General features: G+C 36.7%; 1 protein-coding gene across 1 annotated transcript; it reads left to right on the plus strand.

Annotated features, from left to right (window-relative positions):
• The first annotated feature begins 4,235 nt into the window (after positions 1 to 4,235).
• VCAM1 (vascular cell adhesion molecule 1) lies at positions 4,236 to 24,018 on the plus strand. The gene is made up of 9 exons (XM_017865165.1): positions 4,236 to 4,667; positions 5,229 to 5,504; positions 7,772 to 8,092; positions 9,385 to 9,651; positions 13,866 to 14,141; positions 15,963 to 16,283; positions 17,183 to 17,449; positions 19,297 to 19,563; positions 23,098 to 24,018. The coding sequence occupies exons 1-9, from the start codon at positions 4,604 to 4,606 to the stop codon at positions 23,256 to 23,258; spliced, it is 2,220 nt and encodes a 739-aa protein (XP_017720654.1). The 5' UTR covers positions 4,236 to 4,603; the 3' UTR covers positions 23,259 to 24,018.
• The last annotated feature ends 677 nt before the right edge of the window (positions 24,019 to 24,695 follow it).

Here is a 24,695-nt window from a genome sequence, read left to right on the forward strand (position 1 = left end):
GTAGTTGGTCCAGCCTTGAACTGTGTACCCTTAGACCTATATTTAATTAAGCCACTGTGAAAGGTTTCTGTTACATAAAGGCAAATGGAGTCATAGATGTAGATCCTTTGACTATGTCTAGCTTAGTGGGGAAGTATTTGACATCATAAAATCTACTGAAATGATTTTTCACTTTTTCTACCCCATTCTGATAATGCCCTGCAAAAAAAAAATTATTCCTCTCATCTGGGTAAGAATTGCTGCCATATTCTTGCAAGCATAAAAATAAAAAATAAAAAAATAAAAGAAAGAATTGCTTCCATAATGAGCCACAGTTACTGTTAAAAATGTCACTTCCCTAAGATGTGTTAGGCCACCCAAGAAAAAAGGTTAAGAATTATCTCTGCTTCAGGGAGGCTCCTAATAAATTGAGTAATTGGAAGTCCTGAAAGTTTTGGAGTTACTATGCATTCAGTAGTTATTAAATAAGTGGAAAGCAGTATGCCTGAAGTATCTCAGAGCTTGACTGAGATACCAACTCATGCAGCAACATCAGAAGATGATTATAATTTTGATGTGGATAATGAAGGGATTAGAAACAATGGATAGTGCTGACCCTGATAACAGAATATTAGCATTGAAGGGCACCTTAATGGCCATCCAGTTCTATGTCTCATATAAGGCAAAACTTGACTTCTACCATATTGTTCACAGATGTCCTGCAACCTTTGCTTGAATACTTCCAGTGATTAATAGCTAGTGGATTCAGAAGGTGATCTATTGCATTATTGAAAATATTTAACTGGAAAGTCCTTTTTACAATCAACTTAATATGGTTGTATCTTTTTTATTATTATTATACTTTAAGTTCTAGGGTACATGTGTACAACGTGCAGGTTTGTCACATAGGTATACATGTGCCATGTTGGTTTGCTGCACCCATCAGCTTGTCATTTACATTAGATATTTCTCCTAATGCTATCCCTCCCCCAGCCTCCCACTCTTATTATTACTATATACCATTTATATAGCATTTTACTATATTTATTTTAAGAGATTTCATATGATCAGTATTGACTGATAGTCATAAAATGATATGAATAACTTGAAATAATACTATCTGAGCATTTGTAAACCTGCTCTGAGAGGCTACATATAGTTGTTCAAGGTTTCACAATTCCTAGGTAGAATACCTGGACTTGAACACAAGACTGTTAGACTCTGAGTCAAGCTCTCCTTTAAATTGTTATATGTTCATTCAGCAGGGATTTACTGATCCTGTAGTATCTACTGGTTTCTATGTTAAAAGTGCTGAAGCACTAATGGTGAACAAGACATAGACATTCTTGGTTCTTCTAGAGCTAATAATCTGGTAACTGCCTACCTATGAGTTGTACTTTTAGCTTTTAGTATAGCACACAGTAACAAGTAAATTCCTTTCCCTGTGCATTAGTCATTCAGTTATCACATTGTTTCATAGGTGCCTCTTCTCCAGACAAAATATGTCCTTTTCCTTCAACAGCTCCTAATAGGAGCTATTGCTTTTCTCTGGACACCCTCTATTTTGTCATCATCTTTCTTAAGGAGTGGTACTCTGAATTAGACACCCAGGCTCCCAGTATGGTCTGGTGGATGTGTAGTGCTCAGAGACTGTGGCCTCAGAAGACTTGAAGGTTAAATTACTAGGAGTGCAACCTGGGCTCATCATAGCTATTTTGATTTCTCATGGCAATATTCATTTTTATGGTTCTTAAAATCACAAGGCCTTCTTTCTATGAACTGTGATCAAGTCAGATCTCTCCCATACTGTACTCAAACATTTGAAACATTTAAATGCTGACCTTTAATGCATTCCTATTAAAGTTTACTTCATCATCTGGAATATTATTGCGTACCTTGAGATCTTCTTTATCTTGCTTCTGTCATCTCTAAGGTTGTCTTTCCCAGTTTTGCATTATTAATAGGTTAGATAATCATGTGCTGTATTAGTTTGTTTTCACAGTGCTGATAAAGACCTACCCAAAACCAGGAAGAAAAAGAGGTTTAATGAACTTATAGTTCCCCCTGGCTGGGGAAGCCTCACAATCATGGTGGAAGGCAAAGAGGAGCAAGTCACGTCTTACATGGATGGTGGCAGGCAATGAGAGAGCGCTTGTGCATGGGCATCTCCTCTTTTTAAAACCATCAGCTCTTGTGAGACTTATTTACTATCACGAGAACAGCACGGGAAAGACTTGCCCCCATGATTCAATTACCTCCCACAGCGTCCCTCCCACAACACATGGAAATTCAAAATGATATTTGGGTGGGGACATGGCCAAATCATATTGTGTGCTCTATGCTACCAATAAAAAGGTTAAACTGAACAAGTTCAAAGACAAAACTCAGTAATACTTTATTCAGACAGGTTAGTCTCAATCTGTTAACTTTACACTTGTAACTCTGATCATTCATTCATTCCACAAATTTTAATAAATGCCTTATTTTAAGCTAAATGCTGAGATGAAAAAATGAAACCATATGAGTTAGCAAAGTAGGAAAGATAGGCATATTAACAGGTAAATGCAGAATGATAAATGCACTTTTATCATTTGTGCATTTATACACAAATTTATTACATTTGATAAATCAATATGCACTTGTTGTAGTGAGGCCACAGAGAAGGGTGCAATCCACTCAACCTGGCAGGAGCAGGTAGGACTTCAGATGTCATCCAACTCAAAGATATAGTGAGGGACTTGATCAAACATTTGCCAAGACCACTATGAGTTAAATGAATAGATTAGGCATTTCTCCAATGTTGCAAGCTGAGAATCACATCCAAACTCAGAACCGAAGTAATACAACATAGCTTGGTCATAATGATCCCAGGGATCCTATTGGCCATTTGTCTTTGAGCCTCAAAGGAACATATTAAAACTCCATAATACCCTTTTGATCTATTCTGAAGTTAAATAGTGAACTTACATGATGATGACACAAACACTGTAAAGGACCTCTGGGTTACTTGTTTACAAGTTAATATTTCCTGAATCAATTTTTCTGGTCCCTAGATATTTGGTAGGTGAAGTCCTATATCCCCACACCCTAGAACAGCATCTCCCACTTATTTTTCCCTCCTTGTCTTTTAGTGGGAGCCACATCAGTATCCAAGAGGAGGTCCAGAAGCCTGTCCAACCAGGTAGGGACAGTTATAGATTCCAGACCTCAACTATGGCCTTTGTTACAAAGTACAAAATTTATATAGTACAAGTTTATTGTACACATCTCAGTGAGCCTCTGAGCTTTAGAATTCTCTTGTAGAATTTAACAGTTTTTTTCATGACATATTTACCTATTATTGCTAGTATTTAGAATTTTCTTTTCCAAATGTGTAATATTTATTATTGCATTTTTTTTTTGCATCCACTAAGTGGAAAATCATGCATTAGATATTGTAGAAGTAGATACAACAATGAACAAGAACTGGTCCTGGCCATGAGAGGAACTGATGATCCAATGGGGGAGGTAGACCAGCACGTGTTTAATATAAGGAAGTGGCTATTCCGGTTTCTTTTTGGTGGGCAAGCATTTTGCAAGGTCTTGGGCTATGTGTGTGCAAGGCTAAGCCAGTTAGTTAATCGGGATTTTTTTAAGAAGGCAGTTCACTGGGGGAAAAGGCACATAAAATTGGTTATTGTTCCCTTCCCTATAATAAAACATATTATTTTAATGTTTTAACTGGGTTTGTGGTTAAATCTCACAGCCCAAGAGATTTGCTACTTCAGATGGATTCCATACACTTGCATGTAAGTCTGCAAAAAAAGTTCCAATTATCCAGCAATTTAACCAAAGTATTGATAACTTTTCTAAAACAAAAGAAAAAAATGATTTCCCTTGTTTTGGCAGCAATTTCAGTTATATTCCTTTACTTTCTACTCAAGAAAATAGTTTCAAAAAGTTGGTATTTGTTGCCAAAAGAACTGTATTTATGAACAAATATAAAACTAAGAAGTTATGATGTCTCCTTTTAAAAAATGACTCATCGAAAGAAATAACTTTTCCTTTCTCTTGTGAGAGAAAAAAAATAATCTCTTTTAGAATTGCAAACATATTTCCTTGATGGAGAAAATCAGTTCACATGACATAGTTGTTATGTATCCAGTTCAAAAAATAGAGTAGAATTTACTACTCTGGCTCCTTTTCTGCTCTCCCTACCCTCTTAAACCACATTGGATTCAGAAAGTTTCATTCTGTAATCAGCATTGTCCTTTATCTTTCCAGTAAAGATAGCCTTTTGGAGTCGAAATGAGGAAAAGCCTGTATTTTATAGTTTTGGAAGTGTCTTCTTTTGCCAGGACAGAGAGAGGAGCTTCAGCAGTGAGAGCAACTGAAGGGGTTAATACTGGAACTTGGCTGGGTGTCCGTTAAACTTTTTTCCCTGGCTCTGCCCTGGGTTTCCCCTTGAAGGGATTTCCCTCCGCCTCTGCAACAAGACCCTTTATAAAGCACAGACTTTCTATTTCACGCCGCAGCATCGGGCCTCACTGGCTTCAGGAGCTGAATACCCTTTCCAGGCACATACACGTGGGACACAAATTAGGGTTTTGGAACCACTATTTTCTCATCACAACAGCAACTTAAAATGCCTGGGAAGATGGTCGTGAGCTTTGGAGCCTCAAATATACTTTGGATAATGTTTGCAGCTTGTAAGTTATTTTCCTTTATCTGTTTCTAATGTTAGCATTCCATTTTAGCCCTGGTTTTGGCTTCAGTCAGTTTTGCGATAGTAGTGAAGTAGTGAAGTAAAGACACTGTGATTTTAAACAGTAAGAAAAGTTAATTTAACCTAACTTTTAATATGCAATTGAGTTTTGCTATATAATATTGTACTGTAATAGTTAGAGCTGAAAATTGATGTTTTTGGTATCTTTTTTCCAAAGGCAAATGAGTAATTCGGCTTCTGTCTCTAGTTGGTCTGTCTCCTTAGTTTCCTATACTTGACAATGAGGTCAAACTTAGCAAATAACAAAACGGCTTTGATAAATGGGCATCAAGGTTGGAACTGAGAATTCTCTTTAGTGAAGATGATTCCATAAACTTTTTTGAAAGTGACTTCGGTGCTTTTTGGCTACCTTGCAGTTAGTTTGAAGCGGTTTAGGAAAGAGATCAGTCTGATCATATTTTAGACATTATACACAGAAGAAGGAGTAGAATACTAGACAAATTAGTGGTAAATTTGCTTCTGTCTTTTTTTTTTGCTGTTGCAGCTCAAGCTTTTAAGATCGAGACCACCCCAGAATCTAAATCTCTCGCTCAGATTGGTGACTCCGTCTCACTGACTTGCAGCACCACAGGCTGCGAGTCCCCATCTTTCTCTTGGAGAACCCAGATAGATAGTCCTCTGAATGGGAAGGTGAGGAATGAGGGGACCACGTCTACGCTGACCATGAATCCTGTTAGTTTTGGAAACGAACACTCTTACCTGTGCACAGCAACTTGTGGATCTAGGAAATTGGAAAAAGGAATCCAGGTGGAGATCTACTGTGAGTGCTTTAGAAAATCTTCGTTTTTCTCTCAATTTTACTTTAAAATTGCTTTTTAAAAATGATATTTAAAAAAAGTTTTAAAATGGATATTGGTGTACAGATTCTTGGCTGAAGAACACACAACATCAGGAAAGCTAGGGACAGCTAAGGCCAGCATGAGAGAGAGCAGGAATCCAAATCTTGGCTTCTGTTTCCTCCTCTGCCGCAAACACAGTGACCATGTATAAGACTCAATATCTCTGGGCTCCGGTTTCCTTAGCTGTAAAATGATCATTTCTAAGGTTCTTTTTGTTTTATTAAAAAATCTTTCCACTTGATTATATCCTTACATGTTTACTTGCTTATGTCTCTGAGTGATTTATGAATTCCATCCTTCAGGGATTTTCTATTCATTTATTCTTATGCAATTTGATGCTTAAAATTAGTTTAAACATTAAGTAGATCTATAATTAGTAATAGGTATTAGTATAAAAGTGTTCTCCTTAGACATAATTGTTAATATCTGCAAACGTTTCACTCATTTGACTTTGGTGTTGACACATTTAGGATTTTTTTTTTTTTTTTTTTTGGGGCCATAAAGACTTGGTGCTCAACCGCTCAACTTCAAAGATATTTATATAATGAATTAGATTTGCCTCATGAACGTGAGTGGATGTCCCTAGTTTACCAGCCTGCCAAAATGCATCCCACTCCATTCTCCATTCAGCAAACAAAGTTAGCAAGAGGAGTAAAAAACTAACCAGACACAAATCATTTGCCTTTTGTTACCCATGGCCTCTCTTTCTAAAAAACTGAACCCATTTATGGTCGTGTCTTCATGAAGACCTCATTTGATTATAATTACTTTGGTTCCGTTCTGTTGTACCAGAGCCCAACTTTTCCCAGTAACCTTAATTGATTCTGCAACAAGCCCCATGTGTTGCTCAAGCTTCCCAAGAAACTGTGCTTGGCCGGCTGCTTTCAATTATGCTGGTTGTACATGCATAGTTTATGTCTGTGCAGCCTCCTGAGCTCCTTAAAAGCTTCCCTTATGTAAATACAGGGAAAAGTAGCAAGTTCTTATGTTACCTGACATCAAACTGTGTGGATTAGAGGAACGTTTCTTACCGAATATGAGGGACAGAAATTATTGCTGGAAAAATGAAAATACCATGTTTCTTCACATAGCAAAGAATTTCCAGCTCCTTTCTCTTTTGCCCACTAGTACCAAATAGTTGAAGATTTAAAAAAGAGAAATGAAGACGCTTCTGGCTTTAATTTTCTTGCCTGAGGTTTTCCTCCAAGAGTGTCTGTTTTTCATTATGTATAACAGTTCTGTCTCCTTTCCACATTTGATTGTAACAGTGGTTAGAGTTGAGACCTTTGTATTCTTTTTGTTACACAGAGTTTTGAATCCACCAATATGTTACTTCATGACAATGTGTAATGAAAAAGGTAATGCTTGCAAAGGAGGCAATGGCTACGAGTAGTACATTTCCTTGTACTAGAAGCTTCAATGGAACACTTGGTGGGATACTGAGTTAGGCATTTCAGGAGGCAAATATGTGTTCCAGAACATAAAGATTGCACAAATGTATCTTTCTGGTGGATGAATTCCTATCAGAGGCACTGTTTTCAGAAGCTAATTACTTAAAGTTGGTCTTTTCATTTCTTAGAATATCTTGACAATAACTATTCTTTGCAATGACATTCCAAGCCTTACAGTCATTATCTGTAAAATGGAAATATATCTGCCCTGACTATAATAAGAAAATGTGATGTAACATAAGGTAAATCTGTAGTAGCAAAACCAAGTAATAGAAATCCTGAATTTAAATCCCAGCTTTACCATTTACTAGGTGTGTGACCTTAGACAAGTTATGTAAATGTACTAAGTCCAAGTCTTCTTTACTGTGAAATGTGATCTCTATCTCCTAGAGTTGTTGTGAGGATAAAATAAAATAATTAATGTTAAATCTATAGCGCAGTGACAGCCACATGTAAGGTTCAATATAAACATTATTTTTTCTTCCTTCTTTTACTGTAATAACATGCAACCCTTAATATATACAGGATCAGAATAGAATAATGTTCTAAAAAATGTTTGCTTCCATTTCTTGCGCCTTGAACTCACCCCAAATCATGAAGGGCTATTTAAACAATTTTTCTGTATTAAGACTGTATTAACAAAAACACTAGACTTGATTTGTATTGTGTTAAAGCAGTAAGAGACCTTATATCCCATGAGCAAAAAGCCCATCCATGTATTTGTTTGGCCTTTTCAGCTTTTCCTAGGGATCCAGAGATTCATCTGAGTGGTCCTCTGGAGGCTGGGAAGCCGATCACAGTCAAGTGTTTGGTTGCTGATGTATACCCATTTGACAGGCTGGAGATAGACTTAATGAAAGGAGATCGTCTCATGAAGAGTCAGGAATTTCTGGAGGATGCAGACAGGAAGTCCCTGGAAACCAAGAGTTTGGAAGTAACCTTTACTCCTGTCATTGAAGATATTGGGAAAGTTCTTGTTTGCCGAGCTAAATTACAGATTGATGAAATGGATTCTGTGCCCACAGAAAGGGAAGCTGTAAAAGAATTGCAAGTCTACAGTAAGTACTTGTGCGATGTGTTCCAGTCTTTGTGGGAATCCCACTTCGGTTGTGTATAGCAATAAACTTAGCAGCAAAGTAAAAAAAAAACCAAAAAACTTGTATATAGTTTGTATTCCATTTGTATTCATTGAGAACATAATGTTTGCCAATAGTACAATTCAATGAAAAGAACACTGGATTTGGATTGAGAAGACTTGAGCTTAATTTCTGGCTCTATTAACTGTGTAAGTTTGGGTTACTTAATTTCTCTATTTCCCAGGATATAAAATGGGAGTAGTCATACCACCAGATTGAGTAGTGGGAAATAGGTTCAAATAACAAAACATTTTAATATTGTTTTGTAAACTCTTATAGTATGCCTTGAAATATTACTTGGACAGGTACAGAAACTTGACAAGGTGAGCAGTTATTCTCTCTGTGTGTGTATGTGTGTGTGTATGCATATGCACATACATACATATGTGCATTGGACAGGGGAAAAATGATGGGGTTTGATTGCCTCCAATCTGCCTGATACTGCCAGGGGATTTATGGGAGTCTTGTAGTCCCAGCATTGTGTAGGAGTGGGCTCACTGTGCTTTGTTCTAGACTAAAATGCTATGTTCTGCACTGGGCACCACATTTAAAAGGAGTATTGCCAGCTATGGCATGTTTAGCTGAAAGACAATGAGCTGGGAAGGCTTTTAACAATATTTTGAGAAGAATAGTCAAGATAGAGGATATTTTTCCTAAGAGAATACAAAACCTGGAAAAGAGAGCTCTAATTAAGCATTTGAAAGACAGTTATATGAAAGAGTGATTTACCTTTTTCTGTAACAGCACAGGGCTGAATTATGGCCAATATGTTTAAATTAGTATAGAGAGAAGATTTCAGCAAAATAGGGAGAAATGTGCTAATACATAGAACTCTCCAAAAATCAAATTGACCCTTTTGGAAAGCAATGGGTTGATTCTCTCAGTAAATGTTGAAGTTGACTTGAATGGGCACTTGGCAAGAATGCTTAAATGGGACTCCTACCCTTTAGTGGGAGGTTAAGCCACATGGTTCTTCTTAATTTCTGACTATCTCTAACCATCTGAAAAACATGAAACATCAACTAAACTTGATCAGTTTAGTCAGAAACTGGATAGATTATTTTGAATGATTCAGCAGTTCTTTATACTAGTTTGGCAGAGTAATTTCATCAAATTGGTGGAAGCACATAAATACTGTCTAAGAGAAATACATTCCCTCTGCTGCACTGGGATGATGCTTAGCAATTGCTAATATTATTTTTTTGCCTTTTCAGTATCACCTAAGAATACAGTTATTTCTGTGAATCCATCCACAAGGCTACAAGAAGGTGGCTCTGTGACCATGACCTGTTCCAGTGAGGGTCTACCACCTCCAGAGATTTTCTGGAGTAAGAAATTAGATAATGGGAATCTACAGCACCTTTCTGGGAATGCAACTCTCACCTTAATTGCTATGAGGATGGAAGATTCTGGAATTTATGTGTGTGAAGGAGTTAATTTGATTGGGAAAAACAGAAAAGAGGTAGAATTAATTGTTCAAGGTGAGTAGAATGTGAAAAAGGAATGACAAAGGTGCTGTCACTGGGATTTGAGCAATAGTCACACAGCTTCAATGCTGAAATTGCTTCCCTTAGTTTCACTGATGACCTATCTGGTTGCCATAGCCTTTAGCACAAATATATGTTTATCTTACTAGTACTTCTTAGAAGTCTTCCCTCCCAGAGTTTCCATGGCTCTGCTTTTCTGATTCTTTTTCATCTCAAACCACTTTTTCTCTGCTTCATTCACTCACTTTTTATCTTCCTCCTGCCCCTGGGATACTGGTATTTTCAAGTTTACATCCCTGGGTCCTCTTCTCTTCTCACGCTAGACTCCCAAGAATTGGACTACAATATGTTGATTACTCCAAAATTCATGTTCCAATTCCATGCTGTTAATTCCTGTCAGTTCTACCTCAAAATGCTCCCCAGAATATGACCTCTTCTTCACCCCACTTGCCATTGCCTTAGTTTATCATCTCTTACTTGGGCTCTTACAAGATATTCTTACATAACAGCATTCACTAAACACCAGATATGTTTCTGGTACTTTACATATGCCATCTTCAAGAAATAACTAAAAAGTAAGTATTTTGTATTCATTTTACAGATGAGAGAGTGGAATCTCCCAGAGATTAATAATGACACCACCTATTGATTGTACACCTAATGTTTCCCAGGAATTCTACATTCTGCTTTATATATTTTATCGCATTAATCTTTACCGCAACACTATTAAAAACCCAGGCTCAGGATAGTTCATACTTTTTCTAGGGCTAAATAGCTCTTTAGTTGCATTTACTATGATTTTAATACAGGTTAATTTTAATGAAAACCCCTTTGACTTTTTAATTTTATAGCTAATTATGTTTGTATTTCTTTTAGAAATATTTTAATTGATAAATCATGATTGTTTATAGATTACAATGTGATGTTTGATATGGGTATACAATGTAGAATGATTAAGTCAAGTCAACATATTCATTGCCTCACTTATTCTTTTGTGGTGATACATTTGAAATTCACTTTCTTAGGTATTTTTAAATACACAATATATTATTGTTAACTATAGTCATCATGATGTACAGTAGATCTCAACAACTTACTCTCCCGTCTAACTGAACCTTTGTACTCATTGACCAACATCTCCTCCTTCCCTTCCTCTCCTCGCCCCAGCCTCTGGTAACCACCATTCTACTCTCTACTTCTATGACTTTAGAAGTAGATCCCACATGTAAGTGAGATCATGAGGTACTGGTCTCTCTGTGCCTGGCTTGTTTCACTTAGCATAATGTCCTCTGGGTTCATCCCTTTTGTTGCAAATGACAGAATTTCCTCTTTTGTTTTTTAAGGCTGAATAATATTTCACATTATTTTGTGGCTAATTATCTTTACATAGTCTACCTGCTATGTAGACATTCTGTCCCTAGAATAATAAATCTTATGCACTACTCCCAGGGTTTATTACCTTAAACAAAAAGGTGCTCATTTTCTATAACTTCAATCCATTTCTTAAAACTGTCACACAAAACTCTTTATGATCTGGCCAGAAACTACCTTTGCAGTTTTGTTGATGACTTGGTGCCCCTGTTTATGCTGTTTCTTTTGCCTAAAATGGCCTTTCTCCTTCCTTCATCTGGCAAAGTCTTAGCCATTCTCCAATACGAAGCTCATGTCAGCCTCCCAGTTCCAGATTGTGTCAGACCAAACTACATATTCTTTCCTTCGTGTACACTCGACACTCCTTATAGTCATGTATGCAGTTCTGTTCAGTTCAACACATATTAAGAGCCCTTGTCCAAGAATCCAAGAATTCTACTTGGTACTAGGGGTACAGACATGAAAAAGATATGACAACTGCCCTAGGGGAGCATACAAACTAGGAAGGAAGGACAGGCATATACATAGTTAACTCAAATATTCCTTAGTAAGAGCCAAAACAGTATATCTTTTTAAATGTGCCTTTCCACTAAACTGTGAATTCCTGCTCTGGGCACAATGGTTCAAGCCTATAATCCCAGCACTTTGGGAAGCTTAGGTGGAAGGATTGCTTGAGGCCAGGAGTACAAGACCAGCCTGGGCAACATAGTCAGACCTCCGTTTCTATTTAATTTAAAAAAAAAAAATCTGTAAACTCCTTAAAGTCAGGAATGTGTGTGTGTGTGTGTGTGTGTGTGTGTGTGTGTGTGAATGCTTAGATTCTTAGCACAGTACCTAACACATAATGAATGTTCAGTAAATGTTTGCTGAATTAATAGATTATAAACATGGGTAGCATAGTCTTGTTTGTTTGTTTTAGGAAATGAGGTCTTGCTATGTTGCCCAGACTGAACTTGAACTCCTGGGCTCAACTGATCCTCCCACCCTAGCTGCCTGAGTAGCTGGGACTATAGGCACGTGCCACCCAGCTGTAGTGACACCCAGCTCAACACAAATTTTTAAAATGTGAAAACATGGTATTTAAACTTGGATGATTAAAATAAAAATAAAACTCACCATAAGTAGATTATCTCAGCTGGATGTTAGGTTAGCATTCTCAAGTGACCAGGAAAGATGTTATACCAATAAAAGTATGTAAAGCTAATCATTCACCCTGGAATAATGCCACTCCATAATAAACCATATCCTATTCCAGTGTACAAAGGATATGTATTTTGGGGTTGGGGAGAGTTGTTTTGCACTTTGCATCACATGGGATACTACTGGCCTAAAGTACTGAAAGTACTTTCAAAGAAACTTTCAGCTACCTAAAAGAGTTACTCCTCCAGTGGTTCCAAGTTCACATGGCAATACATGTGGTCACTGTAAAGAATGACTTAGAAATGTTCACAGACAGGCAGTGGATCTGTTTTTAAAGTTCCTCATTCTGACGTTAGCCTATAAGAAATTCGGAAGCTCTGGTTGTTTTTGTGAATGAGCTCTCTTTCAAAGTCTAATAGTATATCAGTTTATTGAGGTAATTTGAGGAGAATCTTCTTCAGAAAATACTAAGATGTCACAATTAGAGAAACTTATTAAGAAAAATAACTTATGACACAGATGAGAACCATGCAAAATGTAACATGTTTGGATTATTTGTATATTGAGATTTCTTTCTTTAAGCTCAAGCCTGTAATTTACAAGTAAGATTTCAGTGATTTTTATGGGGGTCTCATCTGTTGCTTTCAGAGTTGCCCAGACACTCTCAGTTTCTTCAGGGGAACAGAGCCGAGATGTGGGGTTCCCTTTCTCCCTAAATAGCAGTCATCCAAAAGAAGCCCATGTACCCAGCAGGGACAGTGCTGATGACCAAAGGACATTCCTGGATATTTGAGTCTTAGGAGTTTGCCCTCACATCTCAGTTTTCAGACCCTGAATTAATTGTAAAGTATTTTTATATTGCATCAGGCAAATTTTGGAGGTGACTTATGTATCACTTTAATGCTTAGATTATGACTTTGATTTCAGGGTGATTCTATGTGACTTTCAATGGTATAACTGTATTATTGGAACAGAAGCTCTAAATGCTTGTCCACTGTGGGTATTATATCTAATTAAGAGACCTTTTTTGTAGCTTTTTCCAGTACCTTTTTTAGATCATTTTATCTCCATATGAGGATGACTCGATTTAGTTGTTGTAGCAACTGAAAAACTGGGATCTTGAATCAGACCCACCTGGCATCAAGTCCTAATTTTGTTACTTGCAAACTGGGCACAGTTATTTAGCATTTCTGAGCCTAAATTTCCTCAAGAAGAAAAACGAGGGGTAAAAGGAGGAAGAGAAAGACTAGAAGCAGAAAGAGAAGGCAAAGAAGAAAGAATAGTACTAGTGTACGAAATTGTTGATTGTTTATATATATATATATAATAATATAAAGTAATTTAGATAGTGCTTGACACACAAAAACCCTTAAATTCTTTGAGTGATTGTCCACTCTGACAGTGATTTGAATAACTACATTTGAGCAGAGACTATTATTGCTATGAAGATACCAACCTCTCTTGACAAGTTTTTATCTATTCAATTTGTTAAATGAATGAATCAACAAACTATAATGGTTTCATTCTAAAAGATGTGGTCTCATTTCTGATAGTCCCAAGGTGGAAAAGAGTAATTTCTTGTTGGCATAGATATTAACTGAAAGGAGATCCGGAAAAAAAAAATCATATGTCAGAATGTGATGAAAGAAGAAAATAATCTTACGTTCTTTTCATCTTGCTTTCCACTTCTGTCCCAGAGAAACCATTTACTGTTGAGATCTCCCCTGGACCCCGGATTGCTGCTCAGATCGGAGACTCAGTTGTGTTGACATGTAGTGTTATGGGCTGTGAGTCCCCGTCTTTCTCCTGGAGAACCCAGATAGACAGCCCTCTGAGCGGGAAGGTGAGGAGTGAGGGAACCAATTCCACGCTGACCCTGAGCCCTGTGAGTTTTGAGAACGAACACTCTTATCTGTGCACAGTGACTTGTGGACGTAAGAAACTGGAAAAGGGAATCCAGGTGGAGCTCTACTGTAAGTGGTTTTCAGAATTGTTTATTTTATTTTATTTTTTTCCAGTTCTATTGGAAGAAAAAGAATGCACGTCTGTGATGTGCAATGAGATCCTTATGTCTAGAAAAGGAATTTAGCATTACGAATTTTGTTCCTAAATCTGAATCGGAATGGTTTGATACAACATTATTAGCCTAAATCTCAAGGATGTATTACATATGTACACAGCACCCACAATCCTTGGTTTATGCCTTGTCAATACTCTCTCATCATGCACTTGAACACACTACATGCTGGAGGTGAGTGCATTGGGGTCAGTGCCCATTCAGATGACTGGGTGGAGGTGACTACTCCAGCTACTCCAGTTGGAAATGAGTAGTTTTAAACTATTTTAAGGCACTGCTTTAAAGCACATTTGAAGAGCTGTCTGCAGGATGGGAAAAAAAAATAAGGGAATAGGAAGCAGAAGGAAGCCAAAATTAAAGATAAGGAATTAGGTTGGAGATGGGGATGGTCAGTGGTAGTGGCTAAGGTGAAAAGCAGAATCAGGAAGCAGCATTAGATCTTAATGTTGATTTATGCCACCTACATATACTACACTTTCTCTTACTCTTCTTGTTGTCTTAATAAACACTCTTCGCAACCTCAAATCTCTGTGAACTTGACATTGCTGGAGTCCCTCAGTCCATATTGAATGAAGGACAAAATATGCAAAGTGACCATAAAGTTATTTTTTTGAGAGGGTCACTCTGCCTTGAGTTCTCACTTCAGTAGAACTCAAGAGAACATATTGTAGAGATTTTCTACCAGAAACCCTGCCCAAACTTGTGATACCCTTCAAGATTTTGTTCAGAATGGGTTACAGTATGCCTGTAAATGGATTTGAGTCTCTCAAAAGGAGGATACATTTTATTTGCATTATTATATTACCCAGAGTCCATGATCTGCTGAGATAGGCACATTCCCAGCAGAAATGAGAACCAGCAGTGGAGTCTTATTGCAACATAGAAATATTTGAGCATGTATCACTTTAACAACATTTTGTTAAGGAAAACATGTTTAAGCATTATTCTTGCCCTTGATAGCTATTTTAGTCTCATTTTTATTGATTTGTGCTGTATTATAAAGACTAGAGTTAAGCAGTTCTTTTCTTGATTACAAGTATTATCTGAGAAATATTTAAAACTTGCTCCCTAAATTTGGTCATTAAAATTTAAACTAAGTTGAGAACTTCCTTGTTTGTCTTATTTGATACTGAGAGACTGCACAGCTGTGTAAAACCAAAGCTGGGCTCTGAGGTCAGAGAGATACGGATTCTCAGCCCATCTCATTGACTTCAACTAGATATAATGCATGAGGAAAGTCTCTTAGCCTCTATATGTTTCAGTATTCCTGGTCATAAAATAACTAATACCCATTTTACATAGCTGTTTTGAAGACTGAGATAATGAATATTAGAGGACTAGTTTATACTAAGTATTCAACATAACATGGCAAATTTTAAAACATGTAAAATATATACTTACTAAATAAGATAGTGGAAGCTGATGTGTACTTAGGATCAAGCTATGGCACACAGCAAGATTGCATATTAAGAAGAAAAAAAATAAGTGAAAATTTATTACTCAAGGACTGGATATGCTAAGTAGTTTTTGTTTCTAACATTATGCATATATAATATCATAAATATGTCATTTATAAATACTGTCATTACTTATATATTGACAGTCAATCTATCCCAGGTCAATTAAAGCTGTCATTTTTAGGCCTTTACATTTAATAAAGCTTAGCTCAATTTTCCTTGAATATCGCATATAAAATCATTTTGCTTGCATTTTGCAGCATTCCCTAGAGATCCAGAAATCGAGATGGGAGGTGTCCTTATGAGTGAGAGCCCCATCACTGTAAGCTGCAAGGTTTCTAGCGTGTACCCCCTTGACCGGTTGGAGATTGAATTACTTAAGGGGGAGACTGTTCTGGAGAATAAAGAGTTTTTGGAGGATACAGATATGAAATCTCTAGAGAACAAAAGTTTGGAAGTGACCTTCATCCCTACCACTGAAGATACTGGAAAAGCTCTTGTTTGCCAGGCTAAGTTACATATTGATGAAATGGAATTCGAACCCAAACAAAGGCAGAGTACACAGACACTTTATGTCAATGGTAAGTACATACGTGAGGTATCTACAGTTTAATACCTGTCTCTTATCGTGTTTGCCAGGCAATAGTTAACATAAGGTTAATAGTTAAAACCTCTGTGGAGAAAAAACATAATTGAAAAGAAATTTCAAAATAATAATGATTGTAACAAATCACCCTCCCTAAACTTAAAATAGTAACTATTTACTGGCTTATGATGCTTTGAGTTGGCAATTTAGGAAGGGGCCAGCTAGGCAGTTATTCTGCTCTATATGGTATTAGCTGACCTCACTCATGCATTTTCTGTAAGGTTAGCAGGACTGGTTGGTCTCAGATGACTTCATCCACATGTCTGGAGACATATCTGGGATGACTTGGCCTCTCTTTCTTTATGTGTTGTCACCCTGAGGAACAGTAGCCTAGATTTACTCACCAGAGCTCAGTTTTCAAGAAGGTGTAAATGAAAGCAGCCTCTTCTCTTCAAGGCCTGGGTTTGGAAGTCCTACAGTGTTACTTCTTCCACATTCTATTGGTTAAAGTGAGTCATGAGGCCAGCCTAGAGTTTCAAGGGGTGGAAAAATAGACCACATCTTTTCACAGAAGGAGATTCAAATAATTCATAGTCTTGTTGACTCTACCATAAATGGCAGTACACACTATCGTTGACCCTCGTCATTCTTTGATTACAAGGGAGGGTATACTGAACTTACTTCCATTAGAAAACACCATGACGTGTCCATGTTCTGCTCTATCATTTGGTATCGGCTAAAGTAAATAAGGACCAAAACCTCTTGTGTTAAATTATCAAGGTTTATAAACTGTTTGAGTCTGCTGAACCCATAGCCCAGTTTTGCAACATTATTAAAACTCTTTGGAACTCAGGGCATAAGGGGTCCAGCTAACAAGCCTCTCTGCCTTTTCAGTTGCCCCCAGAGATACAGCCATCTTGGTCAGCCCTTCCTCCGTCCTGGAGGAAGGCAGTTCTGTGAATATGACATGCTTGAGCCATGGCCTTCCTGCTCCGAAAATCCTATGGAGCAGGCAGCTACCTAATGGGGAGCTACAGCCTATTTCTGAGAATGCAACTCTCACCTTAATTTCTACAAAAATGGAAGATTCTGGAGTTTATGTATGTGAAGGAATTAACCAGGCTGGAAGAAGCAGAAAAGAAGTAGAATTAATTATCCAAGGTGAGCAGAGTGTGAGTAATGAGTTATCCTTGCTAGTAATTTTTTTGGTTATGTTACTGATTATGAGTAAAGTCTTCTTTGAAAACAAAATTTTTACTACAAAAGTGTGTTGAGGGTTTTGAAGAGCTTATGATGTTTCCAATGTATGGAGAAATCTCCTGAAATTGTCCTTTCTCATGAATCGTTACAAGTTTCTTATCCTGAGATTCTTTTAAACTCAAGTGAAATGCAAGCCTTCAGGACCTGTGTCAGAAGTTCCAGTTACACTTATGAGGCAATGGTTATGGTGTTGAGATAAGAATAGGAAGAGGAATATCTTCATTTGGAATTATGTAGGATTAAAGTCACCATATCTGGCTGAATTGAACTCTGAGTGGCAATCTCACAAGATGGCCAGTAGTATTTGCTTAGAAGCCTAAGCTGGCACTTAAGTCTTTTGCAAATTCCGAGATTATTAGTAGCCGTGACTCTGTCCTCTGGTTCATCAGCCTGACAGCATGGAACCACTAAAGTAGATTAAGTCAACAGATCTAGGCCCCTTCTTCTTAGGATGGAGACCCAAGATTGAGAAAAAGACAATTCCTAGTTTGCAGGTTGAAGCCATACGGAGTTATGAGCAAAATCAAGTGATCAATGTGGATTTCCTCCATCCCTTCCCCTTTAGGTATGAGGGTTCTTGTCTTTGCCAGGGCTATAATTTCCTCTCTTACACCTTGGCATTATTCCCACTAAGATATTAGTGACTTTCTTGTTACCTCAACTCAATAAGATTTGTATTTTAGAAGAAGAATCTTGGAAAGGCAATGCACATCCTTAAAAAACAGACAACCAACCAACCAACCAACCAACCAAACAAACAAAAAAACCTTTTGGGTGGTTGTCATGACCTTGGAAATAGGGAAAGAATTTCAAATCAACTTACAAAATAGAAGACCTTAATAGGGATTAAAAATTGGTGATATGGTACCTGCATCCACCAGTTGTTGCATTAATAGAGAAGTTATATGTCAAATACTTAGCTCAGTGCCTAGAACTTAATAAATGGCAGTAGTGTTGTTAAGGAGAGTAAAAAAGTCGCATCTGTACAGCTTAACTTCTTGATTGAAGGATCCAACTCAAAACTCAGAAACCTGTAAAAGCCTTTGTACTTCAAGGAAATTTTTGCAGAACAGTATTACAAAAAATTAATTAATTTTCTGTTTCACATCTGAATTCTATAGCTCTTTATTAAACACTGTATTTGTCAATTTTCACACTGCTATAAAGATACTATTTGAGATTGGTAATTTATAAGAGAGGTTTAATACAGTTCCACATGGTTGGGAATACCTCACAAAATGTGCAATCATGGCAGAGGAGAAAGGGAAGCAAGGCACATCTTAGCATGGTGGCAGGCCAGAGAGGGTGAGGACCTGCCACACTTTAAGACCAAAAGTTCTCGTAAAAACTCACTCACTATCATGAGAACAGCAAGGGGGAAACAGCCCCCATGATCCAATCACCTCTCAGCAGGTTCTTTCCTCAAAACCTGGGGATTACAATTCAAGTTGAGACCCGGATGGGGACACAGAGCCAAACTATATCAAACACCTATTCTTTGTGCTAGGCTGGGTAAATAATTATATTAAGGGACACGAAAGAAGCATAAACCATGTACTCTCTTAGTTAAAACATGATCATTTCCAACAATCTAGCAATGCTCGACTTCTTTACTTGCTCTTCTTAACATTTAATGCAAACACTTAGCAAAAATAGCTCCATGGAAGCTGTTGTTGATGTCACTGAATTAATATGGAATTGGTTCATATTTCACTCAATCAGAGATGCCTTTTAAATTCTCTTTACAGTTACTCCAAAAGACATAAAACTTACAGCTTTTCCTTCTGAGAGTGTCAAAGAAGGAGACACTGTCATCATCTCTTGTACATGTGGAAATGTTCCAGAAACATGGATAATCCTGAAGAAAAAAGCACAGACAGGAGACACAGTACTAAAATCTATAGATGGTGCCTATACCATCCAAAAGGCCCAGTTGAAGGATGCGGGGGTATACGAATGTGAATCTAAAAACAAAGTTGGCTCACAATTAAGAAGTTTAACACTTGATGTTCAAGGTGAGTTTGTTTTGAGTTTTTGTTTTTGTTTTGTTGGTAGTAGTTCAGAGGTTCCATGGATTACTAAGAGTTTCCAATATTTGATGAATGAGTTGGCAAAATGGAGCTGTGGTTTTTTTCTTAATGGTTCTTGGAATAATCAAGCACAGCTGCTTTATCCTATAAAGTTTAGCCAGGAAGTTGACATTAATCATTCGTGAGTGAGGGATTCCTGCTTGCTTTTTTCAGTTTACAATGTATCATTTGTCTGTGAGGTTTTGCAGTTGCTAAATGTTTAACCATATTTCAAACTTTTCCCTGGAGGTTATAAGGAAACGAAAGAAGTAGGATTGGCACATTGAAAAAGAAGGGTTCTATCCAGACCCTCTTCCTTTCTACCAGAAGGAAACACTATTTTCTGAACGTAGAGTAACTGCAATTTTCTGGATTGACTCTTTTCAGGATAATAATTGGGAATAGTAAACTTGATCCTGAACAACATAAAAAAATCTCTAGACTATCGAAAAGTCTCATTAAAATTCAAGCTGCTTGCCGTCCCTCCCTATTCTGGTGGACAGAGAAAGAGAGGAGCAATATCCTCACTGGAGAAACTTCAGAGGCCCCTTAATCTCCTAAGCCCTCTTGTGAATGCACAGTAGGTAGGATCTGCTGATTTTATTGGTGAAGTAGAATACATCAGCCTTGGCTGATCAGTCTCACACCCCTTGCACACCAATTAGCTGCTATTGTGTAATGGAAGCCATACTTGGCGGTGGAGTGCAAACAGGACTGCAAACAAATGCCAAGTCTTAAGAGGCCTGGCACTTGGCTATTGGAGTGAGCAATCACTTGTCAATGCAGAGAAAATTTGAACCTACGTCAGAAACAGGTAAAGTTTTTGTTCATCTGCCCAAATTTCTCAAAATGGCAAGCCTTACCATATATATGTTTTCCACCTTCACAGTACCTCCTCAAAACATGCCAGTAGCTATATAGCTATACATCCATCTAGAAATGTTAAAGAAGGGGAAAACAGCATAACTATATGTAAAACTTCAGTCATCCACCTGCAGTGATTATCCTGAAAAGAGTTGATCTAGCTAATGAAGTTACTATGTGTTCAAAGAAGGGAACATTTACTTTGTATTACATCACTCAAAATGATACAGGGGTATATGTAATCAATGCTTCCAATGAGGTTGGGGATGATTCTGGACAGATTGCAATCTCAGTTATGAGCAGGTTGAAATGTATTCATCTCTATTTTCTTTAATCCTTAAAACTTCTGGGCCACCTTTAATTAAGCCTATCCCCAGGAAATTGGTCCCCTAACACTTCTGTAATTCTTTTGTTAATTAATTGTTATCTTTTAAAGACACATCAAACCTGCTTCACTACTTTTTAACTCTCTCACACACATTGCTTTATTTTCTAATTGCTTTATCAAATTAACCACTTATATAGTTGCTCCTTTTTACTCATTATTCAAATGAACAATCAAAGAATATTAAGCACTCAGCTAGAAACTCATGCCCCCAAACTGAATATAGTTTAAAATAGGTAAATTTTAATGAAAACAAAACAAAAAAAAAAATGGGCATTTTTCTGGGTATTTTGAACTAGATTTCTTTTGTATTTGGCTGGATTTTTTCTTTGTTTCATTTTGTCTTGGCTTGAATATATTCCATTAATAGAAATCGTCAGGAGTTTTTAAAGATATTCAGTGTTTATACAACAAATAGAAAATTGTATTTGAAGGTTGCCCTGGCAACTACCTTGGCAGCAAATTTGTGTTTTTCTGCCGATGCCTGCGGGGAAGACTGAAAGGCAAAAGATAATATATATTACATTGAAAAGAAAGCAATAGAAATGGAAATACTATTTCTCAGCATGTCATCAATATTGATACNTTAAAATAGGTAAATTTTAGTGAAAACAAAACAAAAAAAAAAATGGGCATTTTTCTGGGTATTTTGAACTAGATTTCTTTTGTATTTGGCTGGATTTTTTCTTTGTTTCATTTTGTCTTGGCTTGAATATATTCCATTAATAGAAATCGTCAGGAGTTTTAAAGATATTCAGTGTTTATACAACAAATAGAAAATTGTATTTGAAGGTTGCCCTGGCAACTACCTTGGCAGCAAATTTGTGTTTTCTGCCGATGCCTGCGGGGAAGACTGAAAGGCAAAAGATAATATATATTACATTGAAAAGAAAGCAATAGAAATGGAAATACTATTTCTCAGCATGTCATCAATATTGATACCTAATCATAATCATGTTGATGGACATCCCATTCAAATATTACCCTTATATTTGACTAGCTCGGCTCTTGCAAGGGAAAGTCAAAAAGTGAGGCCATTATCATTATGCTTAGGGTGAACCGTTTTCTTCAATAATTTGAAAAAATGACTTCACATCATCTGATGCTAGTGATTCTTTTTACTTGGTTTACCTCCAGTGACTATCTTCTTCAGATGTTCTTATAAAGTTAAGATGTTAAACGATATAGCAGCTGTCAGATGATTTTTTAGCAGATTAGAAAGAATACTAATTTTAAAGTTTTTGTGTGCTGTACCTACTGTGCTCCATTTACAACTAAATGGCAAAGGCAAAATGTAGAGAGAAAAAAATGTTATTAATGTTTAAAAAATACTTTTTTGGTGCCAACTAGGCCAAGCAGTGAGTCAGGTGATGGACCAAAAAGAAAACAGATATACATGTCTTGATGTAATTTATAGCCTAGGGGAGGAAACTAAACTTAATAAGTTATATGGATAAATAATAATTATATGGATAAATGTTTCATTAAAAGCTGTGATAAGGTTTTGAAGGAAAAATGAGTGGGTTTTGAGAATATGTTGAGGTTCTGAATTTAGAATGAGGGAGATATAGATCGGAGAATGCCTCTAAGAGACATTTAAGCTGTAACATAATGCTGTCCAAAGAATTCCAGTTTATCAAAAGATGATATAAATGCTGAAGAGGAAAAATATATTAATATGCCCTATTTCTGACATAAAACATAGAAACTTTTATATATCTCTGAAAAGCCATTGGCAAGATTTTTTTTTTTCTCTTACCATCTTATTTGTGGCATTTAGCTATAATGGTCACACTCTGAATGTTATAAGGATTTTCTTAGAGAACTGGTTAGTCATTTCAATCCATGGTCATCAGAGTCCCAGTTCCTTAGTAGATATTTTTATTTCCCAAAGCAAGTGCCTGTCTCCAATTCCTGTTCTTGTTAAAAGAGCCCTAAAAACTTGTACCCTCCCTTCCATTTTACAACTGAACCTGAATCTATTTGAATCCAAGTTTGTAGAAGCCAGCAACTATCATCTTTAGATCCATCATGACCATAGCAACCACCAACTGATTATTTGGATAATTCAGAGAAATATGCATCTTGGGTCCTGATGGTCCTTATCACTGCTTTGATTCCCTTCTCTTTGGAGAACTAGTTGTACTGTTATAATAAAACATGTAACTGTTGTTATTAAATGCTATCTTTTTGTACTAGACATTAATTGCATCCATTTTGTTATTTTCCAGGAAGAGAAAACAACAAAGACTATTTTTCTCCTGAGCTTCTCATGCTCTATTGTGCATCCTCCTTAATAATACCTGCCATTGGAATGATAATTTACTTTGCAAGAAAAGCCAACATGAAGGGATCATATAGTCTTGTAGAAGCACAGAAATCAAAAGTGTAGCTAATGCTTGATATGTTCAACTGGAGACACTATTTTTCTATGCAAATCCTTGATACTGCTCATCATTCCATGAGAAAAACAATGAGCTGAGAGGCAGACTTCTCTGAATGTATTGAACTTGGAAAGAAATGCCCACCTATGCCCCTTGCTCTGAGCAAGAAGTCAAAGGAAAACTTGCTGCCTGAAAAACAGTAACTGCCATCAAGATGAGAGAACTGGAGGAGTTCCTTGATCTGTATATACAATAACATAATTTGTACATATGTAAAATAAAATTGTGCCATAGCAAGATTGCTTAAAATAGCAACACTCTATATTTAGATCGTTAAAATAACTAGTGTTGCTTGGACTATTATAATTTAATGCATGTTAGGAAAATTTCACATTAATATTGACTGACAGCTGACCTTTGTCATCTTTCTTCTATTTTATTGCCTTTAACAAAATTTTACTCCTATAAAGTTTATTGACAGTAATTTCAGGTTTCATAAAGATGCTGGGTTTTATATTTTTATAGACAAATAATAAGCAAAGAGAGCACTGGGTTGACTTTCAGGTACTAAATACCTCAACCTATGGTATAATGGTTGACTGGGTTTCTCTGTATGGTACTGGCATGGTACGGAGATGTTTCACGAAGTTGGTTCATCAGACTCCTGTGCAACTTTCCCAGTGTGGTCTAAAAATGCAACTTTGTTTTTATTTTCTTTTGTAAATGTTTAGGTTTTCTTGAATAGTAAAGTGACAATTTCTGGAATTACAACGGTTGTATGTTTATTTATTATAAACTGCCTCCTTTAGCCACATAGCAGCTCTTTCTGAAATGCCAAGTTATAAGAGTAAAATATTCAAACTATGGAAATAATACAGATACTCAAAATGTGACCCGCAGACTACTTTTATTAAAATTACTGTAGGAACTTGATAAAAATTTAGATTTCTTGGGTGCCAGACTAAGATATTGAATAGAAATGTCTGGTTTTGGTCCTTGGAATCTGCAATTTTTTAATTTAGAAAAATATACACCAAAAGATGTAATGCAGATGAACATGCACATGTTAATGGACAACAAGTGAACACCTGTGTACAGAACATTAAGAGCAAGAGATAGTATTACTATTCTTCAGAGCCTTTTATATACCACATAGTGATGGCAACGCTCTTCCCTCACTGAGCGGTAACCCATAAATACCCTGAACTGATCATTTCCATGCTTCCTTTGGAGGTTTTATACCTGTCTATGTATCCCTAAGTAGTACATTACTTAGTTTTGCCAGATTTTGCATTTATATAAATACAATCCAATTATACATTTGCCTTGTAACTATTCTTTCACTCAAAGTTATGTTTTTCATAATACATTTATGTTATAGGTCATTCATTTTTTCTCCACTTGGAATGGATTTTTTTTAACTTTTAAGTTAAGGGGTACAAGTT

The sequence above is a fragment of the Rhinopithecus bieti genome, unplaced genomic scaffold (assembly GCF_001698545.2).
Source record: "Rhinopithecus bieti isolate Rb0 unplaced genomic scaffold, ASM169854v2 scaffold_78620, whole genome shotgun sequence".
Taxonomy (NCBI): domain Eukaryota; kingdom Metazoa; phylum Chordata; class Mammalia; order Primates; family Cercopithecidae; genus Rhinopithecus; species Rhinopithecus bieti.